A 15,682-nucleotide genomic window follows, 5' to 3' on the forward strand; every position below is an offset into this window, starting at 1 on the left:
TATATTCTTTGGTTTCTTGATTATAAATCCAAATTATACAATTACAACACAACATTAGGTACCTAATTTATACAATTGGGGCTAAATATATGATAGTGTTAAGTTCCCTACATTTAGGGGTTTTAAATGAAATAGGGGATTTGTTATTTAGTGATTAATTTACAAAATTGGGACTAATTTGCATCAATTTCATTTATTATGCCTTCAATTAGTACCAAAGTTGATATTATTGTTTAAAAATTGTGCTTAATTATTATTATTATGAAGAATTAGTGTTCATATGTATTTTGGGGGTTTTCCTAAATTCAATCGTTTTTCTAAATTATGACTTATATTCCTAAATTAAGCATATATATTGGTTCAATATAAAATTAATTAACGTAAATAATGATTAATTTAGAAATTTATATCAATTTGAGTTATATTTGTTCAATATAAAATGTACGACAAATTATATTAGTGAGAGCAGAGACATCGAGTAGTTACCAAAAATTGGAAATTTGATAATTGCAAGATGAAGAGGCGTCTCCATGGATTTATTGGTGACACGAGCAAGCTCAGGATCCTCCTTCAGCAACAATGTAGCAGTCTCATTCCAATTGTAATTGATAATTGCAACATGTAACGGCGTGTTGCCTTCTTTATTCTGCACCCTCAATGTCGGTTGCCATTGTACATCTTCATCAATGAACACCTTGAAAAAGTCCACGGCGTCCACCTCTGCGGCAACATGAAGAGGGGTGTTCCCATCATTGTTGGTGACACCAGCCACCTCAGGTTGCTGCTTCACCAACCATTCAGCAGCCTTAATCTTGCGTTTGATAAGTGCAACATGCAACGGCGTGTTTCCTTCTTTATTCTGGATACTCCAATCCAGCGGCTTCGTCTCCATGTTGGCCTCCTGCTGCCCCTTTCCATATTCAAGGAGCAGCTCGAATGCCTCGATGTGGCCTTCCTCTGCCGCTGCATGAAGAGGGGTATTCTCGTCATTGTCCCGCTGATTAATCAGCTTATCAGTTACTACAAATACTTTCTTAATAAACTCATATTGCCGATATTTGATTGCAATGTGAAGAATATTGTACTTATCAGATGAGGTTTGCCTCAAAAAGTAGCCTTCACCATTTTCTATCTCTTTGTTTCGTGCTTCCTCCAAGAAGCCTACATCGCCATCCATAGCGGCTGTGAAAAGCTTCCGCCTATCAATCACCAAGGAGTCTTCCATGGATGACATGATTAATTATCAGTTTAAAATTGTTTGTTTGGTTTTTTTGAGGGGGAAAAAAAAAGCAATTTAAAATGGTTAATTAATAAATTGGTTTCTTCTTCGCATCCTTATATATACTACTAGCTTAGCTTGCTGGGGATCTTAGCTTGCTCATATTCTTTACGTAATGATCGAGTAAGATATGTTTCTTTTTAAAGGAAGATTGTAAGAATTCCTTTTAACAAATTAGTTTGTAACTTTATTTTATTCCTTACTATAATCTACTTTTCATTTTTCTTTTATATATTTTCATCAATTACGTTTTTTTATAACTCTACATATTAATTCAATATCATCTATAATATATGGTGTTGATAAGGTTTACTTTAAATATCAACTAGTATTTTGGCCTGTTTGATGCACAGGTTGTTACATACTTAGGTTATTTTTGTACGTAGGTATGCTTTTCAATAGTTGAAACTTTTGATATAAAATACGAAGTAATTATTTCATGACCATTACAGTGTATGAAGTTCACTGTTAAAACTTTAAAGAAATAGAGAGTGAGGGTGGAACTGTAGAAGAAGAGGAAGGAAATTAGTTAGGTACATATACATATATATATTGTGGGATATGAAATGACATATTGATTTTAGTTATATTTCAAGTTTAGGAGATGAAAAGAGTATTTTTTATTGTATTTCAGATGTTTATTAATTGTGTACTAATTAGTTTAGCTTCATTTTATTATGGTGGAAATAAAACACTTTATCTTCTTACTTAAATTTGCTAGTTATAAAGGGTTTACAAAAAGGAAAGATTAAAAGAGGTGACATATGGCATATGAGTGATTTTTGGTGCCATGTAGCATAGGAGTGATTTGTGGTGCCATGTAGCATAGAAGTGATTTGTGGTTCGTGTTTTTAAATACTAAGTATAGATATAGATAAATGATTTGTGTTTTTAAATACTAAGTATAGATATATTTCCTTCCTTCTCCATCAATATAATCCCTATTTATCATGCCAAAGAAAATCTAGATGATGCAAGAGTTAGATTTTTTTTTTTTCATAAAGGGTTTTATTTCTCTCTCTTTACTTATTAAATAATTGTGTCATGTGTACAACTTTAGACAATTTCTAAATGATTTTCTTCTTACCTTAAATGAAAATTTCCCTTTACCTTAAGTAACTCCAATGGTTATAGATAAGGACTTGTAATATTAAAAAATCCCTAAGCTAGTTACTACCTTGATTGTAAAGCGTTAGCTAAAAAGTAAAATTAGCTTGCCTAAAGTAATTGCTTGAGAAAAAGTTTTCAAAACATAAGAGAATTGTATATTAATATTATGTAATTTTAAAAAAGTAATTGAGAAAATCAAGTGAGCTCGGTCATTTAAATAATAATCTACTAGCCTGTTGGGCCTGTTGGGGCACAAACTAGTTATAGAAAAGGGTTAGCTTGAAATCCTTTGTGGCATGACAAACTAATTAGGTATTAGTTTACCATTAAAGATGCTAATTAAAGTATTCAACCAAGTAATGTGGGATCCTTCACTAAATCATTCTTTATCCTAAATTTATTTTTTTCATTCTTATATTTCTATTATCGACCAAGAAACTTATCACCATATATACCATCTAAATTTACAGTGTGTTCTATTCAACTAAATTTCCCTTATTTAAATTTATCTTATTATCTAAACTTACATGAATTAAATTGAATTTGTTAGACTCAATATTTTAGTTGTAATTTGAAAGTGGGTAATTCTTATCAGCTCTTATCAAAACTTATTTTATTTTAACTTATGAAAACTGAAATAAGGTAAAAAGGACAGGGTCTAAATATATATGCCCAAGCATAAAAGAACAATGATATGAGGACGAATGTAGGGCTATCTATTCATTGTTTGGTTTCCAATCCAAATTACAATTTGAGTCCAATCCAATTCAAAATTTCCCAAAAACCTATTTGATCCTGTCCAAAATATAGAAATTAAAAGAACTACAAATTTTTTTCAAGCCAAATGATTTTTTTAAAATAATGTTATGAAAAAATACAAAATATTACAAATTGGTATACATCGGTCCACAATTCTTCAAGTTATCCCTTATATTAGTGAAGATTAAATAAGTTTTTTTTTTTAAAACAATTAAATTAATTTATTTGGGTTAGCTTAATTATTTTGCTTTCTATATTATAGAAATCAAGTAGTTTAAAATAATTTTTTGACTTCTAGAAAGTTATAGGTTTTGTTCGGTTTATTTGGATCCAAGCAATCCAGGCCCATTCTTTCTGATTTAGCCGGGAAATTCAAATTTTAAAAAATTATATTTTTACTTGCATTGAATTATTAATTTAAAATTTGTATTGGATTGGATTTTTATTCGAAAAGTGAACACTCTTAGATGGATGGATTTTTATTTAACACCCCCCATTATTTTCTGTTAGGGAATATAAACAGTTATGGTTTAAAGACATTATTAGTATTGTTAAGCAATATCACACTACCACTTGATTATCTGGTGAAGAAAAACTCAAATAATTTAGAAGATTAATTAGATTAATATATATGTTAAAGATCATTAACAAGCATGTGAAATTAAAGGAAGCGAAAGTATAGCCAGCCATATATAAGTTCATTGAGTCTTTAAGATATACTACATTTGTTTCATATACTTACAATAAAGTAATATTTTATATCTCACAAATAATAACCATTTATTACTGAGTAATATAAAATGGAGCTACTATATGCTTTTCACTTTTGCTGATTCCATACTTACCAAAGTGAAAATTAAGCTTCTAGCATGCCTTTCCAACTTCCATCCTTTTAGCACTTTTAATAATGTTCTTTGCTGCAATAACAATCATTGAATATTACTTCACGATGCTCACGTTTCTTTATTTTACTTGCCTTAGTCCATTTTATTATTCCATGTCATCATGTGACACACATTTACTTTAGGCTTGTCAAGAAAAAAAGAAATATTATTGGACTTTGATTGCATGATCAACAGTATTTAAATTATATACAAGTTTTTCGATCTTGTCCCTAACTTTTTTTATTTAATTAATGTGTTTGTGTGAGAGTACATAAAGTGATATGATCCCCCATATTTGTAGTAATTCCTCGGAATTTTAATATTGCATCCCTTGTTTTTTAAAAAAGTTTCACAAAAATTACACCATATTCATGTTAGGAAAGGAAATATATATGCTCACACTGTAAATACTTAAGATAGTTTCAAAGTTTAACACTTGATTTTTTAGTTTATGTATATTGACAATCACATGGCAATTTTGTATTTTAACCTTTCTCTCTCCTCCTTTTTCCCACTGTCAAAAACTTGTGCCCAAAACCTATGGTGCAATTATAAAATAATGGATCGGATGACGAAATTAAAAAGGCTATGTTTGGCCTACACTGCTCCAAATCTCCAGGCCTGGATGGGTTTACGGTGGATTTCTTCAAGGCATACTGGAAGGACGTAGGGCAGACAGTAATAGATAGTGTGAAACAGTTTATGAGAACAGGTAACATGCTTAAGGAATGGAATCAATCCCTCCTAGTTTTGATCCCAAAGGTGAAAGCACCAGAGCTAGCTAGCCACTTCAGGCCTATCAGTTTATGCAACACGGTCTACAAGTGTATTACAAAGTGTCTAGTCAACAGATTAAAACTGATCCTTCCAAAGTTAATCTCGGAGAACCAGCATGCTTTCATTCCAAGAAGGTACATGGAGGACAACATTCTCCTGAGTCATGAGCTTATGTATCTCATTAATGCTAGGAAACGCTCGAATTTCACGGCAATAAAGATAGATATGTCAAAGGCCTATGATAGGGTGGATTGGCTTCCTTCTGAAAGTCTTACATTCTTATGGTTTCTCTTCTCACTGGGTACGGATAATTTCACAGTGTGTGACGACGGTGAGTTTTAAAACAATCGTCAATAGGAAATCATCCGAGCACTTCGCACCGAAATGTGGACTGAGACAAGGGGATCCCCTATCCCCGTATCTTTTCATTTTTTGTATGGATATTCTATCTAGGATGCTGTCACTGGCTGAAGATATTCACCAATTTCAAGGGCTAAAGGTTTCAAGGAAGTCTCCGGCGATCTCCCATCTCTTTTTTGCAGATGATGCTATGTTATTCTTCAAGGCAAATAGGGAGTCTTGTCTGTGCATCTCTGACATTCTACAAAGGTTTGGCAAAGCCTCGGGGCAACAGTTAAATTTCTAGAAGTCCTTAATTAAATTTGCGCCGGGGGTAAGTGAGGACGAGAAACTGGCGGTTAAACAAATCTTATCCATGCCTGAAACAGGAAATATGGGGATTCACCTGGGTGCTCCGATTGATATTCAGGGAAAAAAGGGAACCAATTTCCAATTCTTAGTTGACAAGGTATCGGATAAAATAATGTCTTGGGTTCCGCTTCATATCTCACAAGCGGCAAAGCTTATTCTTATAAACACGGTTCTGGCAGCATGTCGGCCCACGTCATGAAATGCCTAAAACTCCCTCAGAGCATAGCAAACAAATTTGATTCGTTGATTTCAAGGTTTTGGTGGTCTAGTAATGGTAACAAGGGGGTGCATTGGGTTAGCAGCAGGGTAACGCATCTCCCTAAGAGTATGGGAGGTTTGGGAATTAGGGGCTCTTCGAATCTCAACGACGCCCTTCTCTTCAAACAAGCTACAAAGATGCACCTCAATCCTCAGCTTCTCCTATTTAGAGTGCACAACGGGTTTCAACCGTGTGGTATCCGCAACATAACTAGCGTCTATACTAGAAGAGGATCTCCGTCGATGGGAAGGACAAGTCTTCAGAAAGTTTCTCATGCTTTCAGGAGGGGCTTCTCTTGGAAGGTGGGAAATAGGGTCAATATCAAGGCAATTAGCATGCCTTGGGTGAAAGGGGAGACTCCCTTAGTAAAATCGGGCCAAACTCTAAGGGCTGCTTCTTCGTGGAAGGTGAGTGATATTATAGACAAGGAAACGAAAACTTGGAATGCAGGGAAGATAAGGGAGTGTTTCGATTAGGATTGGGCGAAAGCAATCCTGTCAATGGAACTTTCGTTGTCCGACGGGGATGATTTTCTCTACTGGAAGTATCATCCTTCGGGGAAGTACACGGTTAAAACGGGGTACTACTACCTATCTAAAGACCTAGGTTTAGACAGCGCCACTTTTTTGGCAAGGGACCAGGAATTCATTAAGCTGGTATGGATGTTGGAAATCCAGCCAAAATGGAAGCTGTTTTTGTGGAAGCTGTTTCATGATGGCATTGCCGTTAAGGGAAACCTGGCTAGGAGGGGCATACACGCCAAAATAGAGTGTGATCTCTGCAGAGAGGAAGTAGAAGATAGCCAGCATCTTTTCAGGTTTTGTATTCAGGCAAAGGAAATCTGGGAGACAAGTTCCTTAGATGTAAGTCCTGATTCTCCTGGGTCCATTTCTCTAAAGGGATGGATTCAGCACTATATCCTGCTTTTTTATAGCAAGGATGGTAAGCAGGGAACCCGATGTGTGGGGTTTATTGCGACTCTATGGGGTATGTGGAAGGCTAGGAATGCAAGATGTTTCAGGGGTTCGACAGGGACTACTAGCCTAGTAAGGGAATTTATAAATCTTGCGATACAAGATCATGAATCTTTTACTAATCGTGCTAGCCTGATAACTGAGGCAGATACTACTAGTAGGGAAGAACCTATCCTTCCTCCGGGTTTTAACTATGTCCACTTAGGGAAGGAAAAGGCGGGGTTTGATGATTTCATCATAGAAGCTGACGGTTCCTGGGATAAGAGGACCACGAGAACAAGGATTGGTTGGGCGGTTAAGAGCAATATCCTTGGCTATGGTCTCGATGAGGGAGGAAAACACGAAGTTGCAGCGTCAGTAATACAATGTGAAGCATGGGCTTGCTTGGAAGCGATGAAGTGGGCTCAGTCTAAAGGTAGGCATGGAATTCTTTTAGTTACTGACTCCTTATCCCTGTTAAACAACCTACAGGATGACGAAGGCAGGTAGGTCTCAATAACTTGGTTTTTAAAGGGGTTAAGGGAAATTGGTGCCTCGTTCCAAAGGTGCACGATTTTAAAAGTCCAGAGAAATCAGGTTCAAAGGGCAAACGACATTGCTAGACAATGTCGGGTTAACCTTATGAACTTGATTTAATTTGCTAGTTCTCATTCGCTCTTGTCAAAAAAAAAAAAAAAAATATAACAATCTTTGAATGACAACTAAAAAAAGAAAAAAAAAAATAGAGCAAACAAATCGGGTCATAGGGAGTATGAAGCTATCTCTTCTTTATATTTTTCCATCAAAAAGAAATGCAAAAGACAAAACATAAATCAAATTTAACATACTAAAATTAGTGATGTAAGATAACCTGTTAAGCAAACTACTAATATGCTACAAAGTACGTAAATCTTAGCCATGCATTGTAGGGAGCCAAAAATAAAGTTCACATCTTTTATTTGATGCATTGAGGTTGATACCATTTAAGTTACACCGATTGAAGTACTAATGTTGAATCTTCGAAGTTAGGAGAAAGCTCGATTGTTGTCCATTTCCGAAGTCGAGTAATAAGGAAAAGTGAACCATTTTGAGCTGTGAGGCCACATACCAAGCCTACCCAAAGACCCTGAATCACCAATAATTCGTGTACAAACAAAGGAAAACGAATTAGTACCAGTCGTGAAGCCAACTAGCAATTTTTCAAGTGGATAGCAAAAAATGAAAACTAATTTTTAATTAAATAAAAAATATTTTTGCTACTCTTGTTTCAAAAAATAAATAAAAAAAAAAAATTACTACTCAAAATCATATAAAAATTGTTCATTTATATATTTTTTTTCCAACCTTTCAAAATTTACACATAAATTATAGATATTTTAAATTTTACCACCTAAAAATACCCACTTTCTGAAATTACCATCCATAATTTTTTTTTTATTACGAGTATAAAATACCACCTAAAAAGGAAAAAAAAAATTAATGGAGTACCATTTAACACTTTCCGTTAAAATAAGTAAATCTAATGTTTTAAATTAATTTCTTCGCTTCTCGTGTCAATAACATGTTCTTTAGAAGTTTTAATTTGGGGGTTGTTTTTGTCATACGAGTCTAATTTGAAGTCAAAATTAACAATTAGTGATCAAAGTGTGGTTCCTGGAGGCGTATGCACCGTGCTTGGTGCATACGTATGTTTCATTAAAAAAAAGGCGGAATGAACATACTATAGAAATGTAATGAACATATAGTTACACTGAAAAGAACATACTATTAAAATGTAATGAACATATACGTAGAGTGAAAAGAACATACTATTAAAATGTAATGAACATATACCTAGAATGAAAAGAACATACTGTTAAATAATGTTCTTTATCTCCGTGTTCTTTGATTGTCAGTATAATGTACTTTTATTTGTGACATAATGCTCATTGTTTATTTTGAAATGTTATATGAATTTTGTCTTTAGATCATGGTGGTTGAATAAAAATAATGTTCATTACATTATATTATCATGTTCTTTATTAATATTACGCATACGGATGTTCTTTAGATATATATAAAAAGAACATAAAGCTGGATGTTCTTTATAAAACAGCTATATGTTCTTTACAAAACAACTATATATTCATTACAAAACAACTATATGTTCATTTCGCCTTTTTAACGAAAAAAATTGAAAATTTGTATGCACTAAGCATGGTGCATACGCCTGCAGGAAGAAAATTTCATTATTGATTGGAAATGTCTCATTTGGCATACTAAAAAATACATCAGTTTACGTGACACATGAAAATTGAGGCACATTAGATAATTTTTGTCAATTTTAACCTTAAATCGGATCCTTTAGATCCAAAATGACCCCCAAAACCTTTATAGAGCCAATTTCAACACGATTATTTTTTAAAATAATATTTCACTTGACGGTTTTTTTTTTTTAAGGAAAGTGTTAACTAGTGGTGAAATCTAGTTCTGTTTGTCTTTTAATGATTGTATTTTAAAATAAAAATTATATTGGGTGATAATTTCAAAAAATGGGTTATTTGTGGGTGGTAAAATCTAAAAATCCTAAATATAAACGTAAAATACATTACATGTCATACTTCAAATTTATTATCAATCACAAATCAAAATGTTCATATTTATATTATACATTATTAAATACATATACTATACATTTATCGTAATATGTGGTTTGCATGCATAAATCTAATGACTTATATCATTAATAACGAGTTATCCATTCACTAAATAAATTAATGTATACATAGATATGTCCTTGTTCAAGCCCTTTATTAACTGAATAGAGAGTACATATAAATCAGTGACAAAGAGAATAAGAGAGAATACATTACGTACCTTGACATACAAATCAAACTTGAAGGCAAGTAAGCATGCGATGGGCATGCCAATGAAGTAGAATGTACCCAAATTTATGTACACCACCAAATGTTGCCAACCACATCCCCTACACACCGCTATCCATCGGCGAAAACACAATGCAAATTTATAATTGATGAAGGTATGTAAATTTTTTTGTAAGCAAATTATATGTGAGTTTTGAGGAGAAATATAGATGATTTAGTACATACCTGATAGTATGCCTTGAATTGAGTCAAGAAATATCGTAATGCAAACAAAAGGTGTCATGGAAGCAAATAAATGCATTAAACCAGTGTTGTCACTGAAGAAACCCGCCCACGCATCGTGTCCTAAACCAAGAGCTAGAAGAATTATAGCAGTCAGCAGGACTGATAGCTTCAATGTTACACCCATTGCGTGTTTCGCTTCACTCGGCCTCCCTGCTCCTAGCTCATTCGATACCCTCGTGCTACCACAAAGAATCAAAGACTATGTCGTTAACACGTAGTTACAATTACTATGAACATTAAGGTACTGTTGTATAATATAAACGAAGTACTTTGTAACGTTAATTAAGGGAGTACCTTGCTGCTGCACTTAAGCCGTAAGTAAAATTGAACGCAATTGCTTCTGTATTAACACTGGTAATCATACAAAACATTTCTTTTGATTAATTATTATTGTAAACATAAAATCAAGAAAAAGGGTGTACTAAATTTGATGATTTTTACCACATTGCGATTAGAGAAGTTGTTACTTCCGAGTTTGGAAATAGGCCAGCCAACAACACCAAGATCTCGAATGCCCAATACTCTAAACTGATGAGAAATCGCGTGTATAAAAGATCAATTGTAGTTAGACATGAAAAAAATGGTTAAGAACAATAACAAATAGCTGTCAAATTAGATTAAGCAATAATGGTACGTATGTGCGACGTACCAAACCATAGCAGCAGAGGGTAACGCTAACTTCAAGTTACCAACAACATAATAAATCGAATCCTTAGAAAAGCCGGTCCATGTATGCTCGCAGTCTTTACTATAGTTGACATAAAGAAGCAACATAATAACGGAAATCCAAAATGTGATGGAAGTAGCCAATGCAGCGCCACCAAGGCCGAGGGTGGTGCAATAGACTAACACGTAGTTTAGAACAAAATGCAATAGCAAAGGTATAAGAGAACATACAACAGTAGGCCAAACTATAGATTGTGTTTGAAGGTATCTCAAGATGTTTTGAATTATGCCAAATGCGAAAATTCCTGGTATTTGAAATCTAAGGAAAATAGCTGCTTGTTTTGTGATTTCAGGGTTTTGTTGTAAGGAATTTAGAATTGGTTCAGTAAACCACCATATTATTGATATGATTATGGCGAAAATGAATGTGATTATGCATGACGCTTGGAGATAAATTCCCATCATTTTGTATAGTTTTGCACCATAACCTTGTCCACAAAGTGTCTCAAGTGCACCACTTAAGCCAAGCTACAACAATTCATAAAATGGTCACAATTAGTAATTAATTAACATTTTAACCAAAAAAAAAATTAAGCAAATATATATATTGATCAAGGATTTTCTACAAATAATTAAATAAACATTCATTTATCGAGGGTTACTAGAACAGTCGTCATACTCTCAGTTTAGGAAAAACAAGTTTAGACTAGTTTTCATAAAGTAGATGCATATAATTAAGTCTCAATTGAAATACCTCGTATAGATTTTTATAAGCATTTTATAGGTAAACTAGTAAAACAAATAATTATACAAAGTATAAATAAGTGGGGGTAGGTATAATTCTAAAGGCATAAAATAGACAAGCTAGAACGAAACAAACAAATTTAAGATAAAGAAAAATCATAGGATGTTCCCGCCTACATAATTACAAACACATGCACATATAATATAAATTAAATTTTATACAATGTGATAATAATAGCATGATAATAATTTAGATGTTCTTAATTCCTAGTTGGTTTTTTTAGGAAGAAAAACATTCTTCCTGAATATCCAAACTCAATTGCTTCAGCTGAAAGATAATCTTAATAAAATTCTAACTAATTAGAACTTTTTTACTAGTATGTAAACGATGTTAAGAAAAAAAAATTTAAAAAAATAAAAATAAAGGGATTGCTCCAAAGAGTTAAAATTAATGTTGTCCTAAAGGTCCTAAATTGAAAATGTACCTGATCAATTTGTCAAATTTTCGAATAAAAAACACCAAAGTCGATCAATTAACATCATTAAATTTTATATATATCCCCTAATTTTTCCAATGCACATTTTTTTGCTACTACTTATGATTTTGAGAATTAAACCTTTAAGGATCTGTCTGATAATAAGATACAAGTATGCAATAATGTTACATACTAAGTATATGTCAAGTTTAGCTTTTTTATAATTAATACTTCGTAACAACTAGAATGAAAAAAAAGGGAAGAGTACAATACGAACCATGAAAGCGAAACCTGTAACATAAGCCCAAGAATTAGCAAGAGTAGCACCAGCAAGTTGAAGCTGACCAAGATGACCCGCGAACATAACCGAAACCAATGGAATGAGATAGTAACACACATTTGTTAGCACCAATGGCATGGAATACAATATTTGCTCCTTCCCTTCTTTGTAGTCCATCATCTTCTCCCACCATTTCCTCTTGCCGCCTCTTTCCATCTCCAGCAATGGCGCCGCGCTATTATTGCCATTGCTGCTGCTCTTCCTCATGTAAACAAATAGTTTCTAGCTCACCTTAACTCTGTTTTTACGGTTATATGATTACTGTTTAAGTTTTGGCTTTGTGAAGTAGTGAAAGATGCTTATTTTTCTTATGTACATTAGTATGGTTAATAATTGCCTAAAGTTCTTTTCTTTTTTTTTCTTTTTTTTTTTTGAATAGATGACTAAAGTATTTATGATAAAGTGTTCCACTTGTAAGTCATACAGTGACTATTGCATTATTGCACACAAGTGTTTGTTACAAGTACATATAATAAAATTAATTAGTAGCAGCTGAAGTAGCTAGCCTATTACTAGGGTTAGTTATAAGTCATCATCTCCGATCCGGTTTTATTATTCAAAGTGGATTATTTATAGATCCAGATTGTGTTTGGTGTCTAGAAAAATAGATTCAAACTTAAAGTGACCTATTTAATCTCTTAGTTTTTATTTTATAGCAATAAAATCGATCACAATTAATAGAACAAATAATAAAAAAATCTCAAAAAATTTATTGCCCTTGTTCTCAAGATGAGCGTGATTAGAATCCTTGACAACGCACATTGTCAATATATTGGACTATTGGAGAGGTTCCGTTTAGGCCAAAAAAAAAAAAAAAAAAACCCACTCTTCATTATTTTTATTGTTGTTAGTATTATTCAGTTGAATTTTTAAAAATATTTTTACTTAGAGAGTTAGAGATAATATTTGCCCAAATTTGGAATATGGTTAAATGGGACAAAGAATTAGTATCCAAGAACTAAATCCGTATCTACTCTTCTTTTACTTTATGATTTTTTATACTATATGCCGTTTCACACAACGTGGTCGTTATATAGTGGAGAATATTTTGCTGACCATTTTAGCTCATGGTGAATGGATTATACTAACACTTTTTACAAGAACATAATTTAAAGATGTGTCATAGGAATAATCGAAGTCATTAGTTATTCATTGTCAGAACGTTAAAAAATGATTTTGAAGCTTGCAAACTTTTAGTTTTGTACTACAAAATAGAATCGAAATAACAAAATCATATACTCCCTTCATCCCATAATATAGTTATTGTTAGGGATGAGCAAACCGGATACCCGATCAAAATTTTAGGATCCGGACCCGGAATTGGTTGGACCGGGTCCTAAAATTTGGAACTAGAATTGAAACCGGTACAACCGGGTCCTAAAATTTAGGAATTGGAATTGGTTCCACCGGGTACCGGTTTCGATTCCGGGTACCCACTTATATATATAAGTGTTGAAATATAATACAAATCATAATATTTTTTTTTGGTTTATTTTTACTTTTAGCGTTTAATACTAATATTTTTATATACATTAAGCTATTTTAATTATATTAAATATTAATTTTTTTATTTATTTTACTAATTAGTTACGTTCAGCATATTTTTATTTTTTTTAATATATTTTGTACAATATATGTTGGGTAACCGGTATAATACAGCGGAGAGAAAAATCTAGAAGTTTTAGGATTTTGTTTGATAGTGGGTTGAGAGTTTTATAAGCAATTGGACTTAGAAATTAAAATGGGCTGTAGATAACTCTTTAGTTTCTTAAAAACACAAACAATCCACATACTATATCATATACAACCGGGTACCCAGTGGGTACCGGGTCCAAAATTTTAGGATTTGGAACCGGAATCGGTTACAACCGGGTCCGAAATTTTGGACTTGGTCCCGGAACCGGTGAGACCAGTTCTGGGTCCGGACCCAGCGGGTCCTAACCGGTTCCGGATCCGATACCGGGTACCCTGGGTCTTTGCTCACCCCTAGTTATTGTTTGTGTTTTTTCACAATAGATAAGAAATAGGAGGAAAAGTGGATGAAATACATCAATAAAAGTGGAAAGTATAATTATAGACAAAAGTTAGAGAGAGAAAGTGGAAAAAAGTACAAGGTATGTGCAAAATTCAAGGGTAATTTAGGAAGTACAATGAATAAAGTGAACAGATTTTTCACCATATACCACTAAGTTAAAGCTTAATTCACCATATACCACCGAAAACTTTCTAATACACCATATACCACTGAATTTAACATAAATGTCACAACATGCCATTTCCATTAACTTAGTTAGTCATTAACGTTAATTGTGTCACATGGCAACTTGTAATTGATTCTTATTAATATTAATTATTGAATTAATTAACTTTGGAAATATTATTAACAAAATTAAAAAACAAAAATCACCACCAACTCAGCCACTGCCACCACCAGCCCAGCCCCGACCTCTACCCCCGGCTGGGCGCCAGGTCCACTTCCCGGCCAGCCGGTGACCATCCCCCCTCACCCGTCGGCGTAAATCTCGACCTCGACCACCTCTCCCTCTCGAATTCCCAGCCACCACCTTAGGCGAATTCCCCTCCCCCTCCCGACTTTCCCAGCCTCCACCTTATCGCAATTCCCCAGCCACCACCTTAGCACCGGCCACCACCTTCGCCGGCAGCCCAAACCCTTTCTCACACGTCACCGCCGCCCAATTTTCCCAAAAACCACCACCCCGAAACCCTAAAACATCAAAATCAAAACCCTAGATTTTGGTTTTAGGTTTTCAGCGTACGTGGTGGTTCAGTGAGGTGGAAATGGTACCGGGAGAGGCGAATTCAGTTAGCCGACGCGGAGGAGAGGGGTTTGGGTGTCGGCCGGTGGTTAAGGGAGTGTTTTTCGAGAGAGATAGAGGGTTTTGGTCGGGAGACACGGTGGTTCAAGGGAAGGGGAGCAGCACAGGCGAGGGAATCTAGTTGGATTTTGGGCCGGCGCGGGGGGGGTGGGGTTGGTCAAAGTTCGGGCCGGCGCGAGGTTTCGGAAGGATTCCGCCGGCGGGTGGTGGCAGGTTGGGAGGACGTGGGTGGCTGGGTTTTGGTTTTTATTTTTTTTTTAATTTTTTGATAATTAATTAAATAATTATTCTAAAATTAAATAAATTAAAAGGGGAACCAATTATATTTTTCCACGTGGCATTATTAGCCTTAATGACTAACGGTGTTAACGTCCGTTAGTCATTAATGGCATGTCGTGACATTTATGTTAAACTCAGTGGTATATGGTGTATTAGAAAGTTTTTGGTGGTATATGGTGAATTAAGGTTTAACTCAGTGGTATATGGTGAAAAATCCGCAAAGTTAAATACGTATAATAATATAGTATAGAGCCGACCCCATTTATATTCTATACAAATTAAAGTTGTGTTTTACCCTCACATATCTGAAAGGGGGTGAGCAAATTTTGTTAAAATATTACAGCTTCCCTTTGGTGATGACGTGGACTTACATGTCATCATCACTTCGTCAAATAACGTCTGTAAATGATCTAAAAAGAAGCTAGACCCACCTTCTCCCTTTCACAAGGAAGAAAAGGA

The 15,682-nt window shown here is 34.2% G+C and overlaps 3 protein-coding genes across 3 annotated transcripts; 1 reads left to right on the forward strand and 2 right to left on the reverse strand.

The window, feature by feature from the left end:
• Positions 1-451: 451 nt before the first annotated feature.
• LOC110689852 (alpha-latroinsectotoxin-Lt1a-like) lies at positions 452-1,225 on the reverse strand. Its single transcript, XM_021866684.1, has one exon. It carries the CDS (start codon positions 1,223-1,225, stop codon positions 452-454), a length of 774 nt encoding a protein of 257 aa, XP_021722376.1.
• Positions 1,226-6,279: 5,054 nt separating this feature from the next.
• LOC110689853 lies at positions 6,280-7,242 on the forward strand. Its single transcript, XM_021866686.1, has one exon. The coding sequence runs from the start codon at positions 6,280-6,282 to the stop codon at positions 7,240-7,242; it is 963 nt and encodes a 320-aa protein (XP_021722378.1).
• Positions 7,243-7,431: 189 nt separating this feature from the next.
• LOC110689691 (protein DETOXIFICATION 19-like) lies at positions 7,432-12,933 on the reverse strand. The gene is made up of 7 exons (XM_021866472.1): positions 12,045-12,933; positions 10,531-11,075; positions 10,323-10,409; positions 10,176-10,232; positions 9,822-10,060; positions 9,589-9,707; positions 7,432-7,858 (listed from the first exon to the last, which is right to left on the reverse strand). Exons 1-7 carry the CDS (start codon positions 12,312-12,314, stop codon positions 7,721-7,723), a joined length of 1,455 nt encoding a protein of 484 aa, XP_021722164.1. The 5' UTR covers positions 12,315-12,933; the 3' UTR covers positions 7,432-7,720.
• Between the last annotated feature and the right edge of the window lie 2,749 nt (positions 12,934-15,682).

This window comes from Chenopodium quinoa, unplaced genomic scaffold (assembly GCF_001683475.1).
Source record: "Chenopodium quinoa cultivar QQ74 unplaced genomic scaffold, ASM168347v1, whole genome shotgun sequence".
NCBI lineage: Eukaryota > Viridiplantae > Streptophyta > Magnoliopsida > Caryophyllales > Amaranthaceae > Chenopodium > Chenopodium quinoa.